General features: G+C 49.8%; 1 protein-coding gene across 1 annotated transcript; it reads left to right on the forward strand.

The window, feature by feature from the left end:
• Positions 1-746: 746 nt before the first annotated feature.
• LOC147890112 (protein NODULATION SIGNALING PATHWAY 1-like) lies at positions 747-3,105 on the forward strand. Its single transcript, XM_087390955.1, has 2 exons — positions 747-1,157; positions 1,260-3,105. Exons 1-2 carry the CDS (start codon positions 768-770, stop codon positions 2,823-2,825), a joined length of 1,956 nt encoding a protein of 651 aa, XP_087247081.1. The 5' UTR covers positions 747-767; the 3' UTR covers positions 2,826-3,105.
• Positions 3,106-3,403: the final 298 nt, after the last annotated feature.

Genomic DNA, 3,403 nt, shown 5'->3' on the forward strand with positions numbered 1-3,403 from the left:
CGGTCCCCATGCACTGGCCAAACTGGGAAAACGGATAAAGATTTCTAGTTTCAGTTGGGAAGCTACCAAGTTGGAATTGAGGTCCCATGGGAGCCTAAATGTCCTGCTCCACCCATTATGGATCCACCTACGAGAGGAGACGATAATCTTTGTTTGGCTTGCTCCAACAACTGCACGGCGATTTGCTACATGAACACACGGGGACTCCAAAAACGATCATAAGTCTTCACACTTGGAGAGAGGAGGTACATGGGGACTCGCTCTACTTAATGCAAAGCTAACGATTTTCAAGCCTTCAAAGTCCTCATTACGTGGGAATTATATACGTTTTCACACCTTTCCAATATTTTCAATGATTATAGTGAAAATCATGAGTTTTCAAATGCTATGATTGAGCGAAATTCATGGTCTAACGCAATTCCTCGATGTTAATGGGACTTTCTATCCCCACTCTATAAAAAAAGGCTGAGAATCCAACAAGGAAGCTCAAGGTTATAAACAAGAAAGGCACAAAAGAGATCGTGACTGTGTAGTGTAAGTCTTTGGACGCAAGTTGAAGAATAACCATAAGAATAGGCTGAAGACTTCAACAATCGGAGGTACGCAGATTCCACCCAACAACGTCTTCTTCGTCATGCTCGCGATGACTTCCAACGAACGTGGTACCCCCGTCCATCGCCCTCCTCCCTCCTTAAATTCCATCTTTCTCCTTTTCCTGCTCTCATTCCTTCTCTCCATCGCTTCGTTTTTAGCTCCTGATCCCTTTCATGGATCACCCCAACAGTCTCTCCATCGACTGGTTGCACCATGAGTTTGCTCATCAGCCCCAGGCCGACTTCGGTGACCATCAGATTGCTTTCCCTTCTGCCCCCGAGAGCTCCCTCGGCCTCGAGCAGGATGATGACTTCTGGTCCGACCTCCTCCCCTCCTCCCCCGGCATCTTCGTTGCGAAGCTGGGAGATGAGCTCTTCGATTTTGAGCACACCCCGGAGGAATGCCCTTCTGGCAATGACGACTCCACCGGGCTTGAATTGTCCCCTGAGAATGGGGTTCAATCCGGCGACGACTTCTCGGGCGAAGATGGAGAAGGTTTCGCTTTGGACGGAGCTCCTATCGACTCAGGTTGCAGCAAGCCGAGTGAAGGTGGCGACGATGAGGTATAAAAAAAATTTGCAATTGGACTTGAGTGTAGCTTAGGTCGAGGTTTGATTTCGTTGCAAGAAGCTGACGAAATGTTGTTGCGGCTGTTGTGGATGCAGAGAAGCAATCTCCATGCTGGAGGGTGGAAGAAGAGACGGTACAGCTCCAGTCTCAACCATGGAGGGTCGAAGAAGAGGGAGTATTCCAATCTCTACGACGACGAAGCTGTGAAGAAGGTGAAGATGTCGAGTCCACAGAGCGTTCTATACGAAGAAGAAGACGAGAGAGGGAGGCGAGACGGAGGCAGCGCTAGCAACAACTCGGTGCTGCAACAATGCGAGATGGAGGAAGAAGATGATCAGCAACCGATGGCTCGATCAGTCTCGCGGCCAGCACAATCGTCGAGTCGATCAGCAGCTCGAGCTTACGGAGCAGCGCATTCGCAAAACTCGAAAGAATCGCGCTGGGCTGAGCAATTGCTCAACGCCTGCGCTGCCGCCATAGCCAGCAATAACCTGCTGCGAACGCAGCATCTCATGTGGGTGTTGAACGATTTGGCTTCCTTCTCTGGCGATGCCAATCACAAACTCGCTGCCTATGGCTTGAAAGCTCTCTTCTCCAAAGTCACCGGCACCATCAGCCTCCCTCCCTCCTCCCCTCCTCCCATCGACCCCAACTCCGATGCTCCTTTGCCTGTCCATCGCGCTCTCCTTCGCTTCCACGACGTTAGCCCCTGGCACCACACGCTCTACACCATCGCCAATGGTGCGTTCCTGGAAGCTTGTGAAGGTCACGACACTGTGCATATTGTCGACATTGGCGTCTCGCAGGGCACCCAGTGGCCTATCTTCATCGAAGCGCTAGCAACCCGACCCTCCGGAGGTCCCAAACTCATGCGCCTCACCACCGTGCACGACCCGCGCTCTTCCTCGAGCACGGGAATATTGCAAGCGGGTGCTCGCGCAAGCTCTGCTCTCGCTCGGTTGGAAGGATTTGCAAAGACTTTAGGGCTGAAGTTGGAGCTCAGGAATGTCTCTACACCATTGGAGTCGCTGAGTCGCGAGGACCTGGAGCTGACAGAGGGAGACGCCCTGGTGATCTGCGGGCAATTCCGTTTGCATTCACTCAACGATGAGCTGCCAACCCCAACTCGGAGACACATCTCTGGAGGAGGGCACAAGTCGACTGCAGACGCTTGCCCGCGGGATACCTTCCTCCGATTCATCCACAGCCTGCGTCCAAACACCTTCATTCTTAGCGAGAACGATGCGGATCACTGCTCCTCCGACTTCCTCACACGCTTCCAGAAGGGGGTGGAGTTCCAGTGGCGATTCCTCGACTCTATTAACACCTCCTTCAAAGGTGTCGATTGCGAATTAAGGCACATCATCGAAGCTGAGGCAGCTTTCTCGCTGATAAACAATGTGGCGTGCGAGGGTGAGCTCAGGAGAGAAAGGAACGAGACGCACACAGCTTGGAGCGCAAGAATGAAAAGAGCTGGCTTCTGCGCGAATTTCCCAAGCATGGAGGTGCTGGAGAATGCAAAATCTAGCCTGAGGAAGCACGATGGCAGCTGGGATCTTCTTGTGGAAGACGACTGCATAATTCTGAGATGGAAGGGCCAGCCAGCTACGTTTTGCTCGGCTTGGATACCGTCATCGTTTGCGGATGCGCAGCAGACGTGAAACCTCCGAGTTTTGGTGTGCAATTGGTGGAGGTACTGATCTTGATGCCAATGTGATATTCTTAAACTTTCTGTCCTCGCGGATGCAAGTATCTGCAGGAGAGCTCTCCTTTCTCTGTAAATACAACCATGGTAGTGCTGTTTCGACAGCTTCGCAGGGAGTGATCTGTGTGCATACTCTATTTGTCGATACCACGTTCTGATTTCAATCGCGCACTCCCGCTTCTCATCAGTGCTTGCAGTGATAACTGCAACAGAGATTCACATTCTTTCATTGACAACCAGTCTTCAGAGAAAAACTTCTTTTCTCAATTTTGTAAACCTGCCAAATTTTAGGCAATTTAGTTATAAAATCTCTGTAAATTCTCAAGTTTTGTGATTTGTTGAGAATATTTTTTAGAGGTGAAAGTAAAAATGTTTTGTATTTGATTATAACTTTTCTGTGAACAATATATAAAGAATTTGTTCTTGACAATAGCTTCTTAGAGGTGGCGCCATGTGTCCTTTTGACTTTCAAAGTTCAATTCTTTTAAAAATTCTCCCTGAGTTTTTTGCCTAAAACGTCAACGATTTTATTCA

This window comes from Dipteris shenzhenensis, chromosome 19, assembly GCF_047967505.1.
Source record: "Dipteris shenzhenensis isolate YYH24624 ecotype China chromosome 19, Dip_SZ_1.0, whole genome shotgun sequence".
Taxonomy (NCBI): Eukaryota; Viridiplantae; Streptophyta; class Polypodiopsida; order Gleicheniales; family Dipteridaceae; genus Dipteris; species Dipteris shenzhenensis.

What these genes read in the sequence shown, in the direction of transcription:
- LOC147890112 (XM_087390955.1), top strand. Translation starts at nt 768, where the DNA reads ATGGATCACCCCAACAGTCTCTCCATCGACTGGTTGCACCATGAGTTT. An exon ending in GTGAAGGTGGCGACGATGAG is followed by an intron (nt 1,158 to 1,259) that starts GTATAAAAAAAA and finishes TTGTGGATGCAG; the next exon opens with AGAAGCAATCTCCATGCTGG.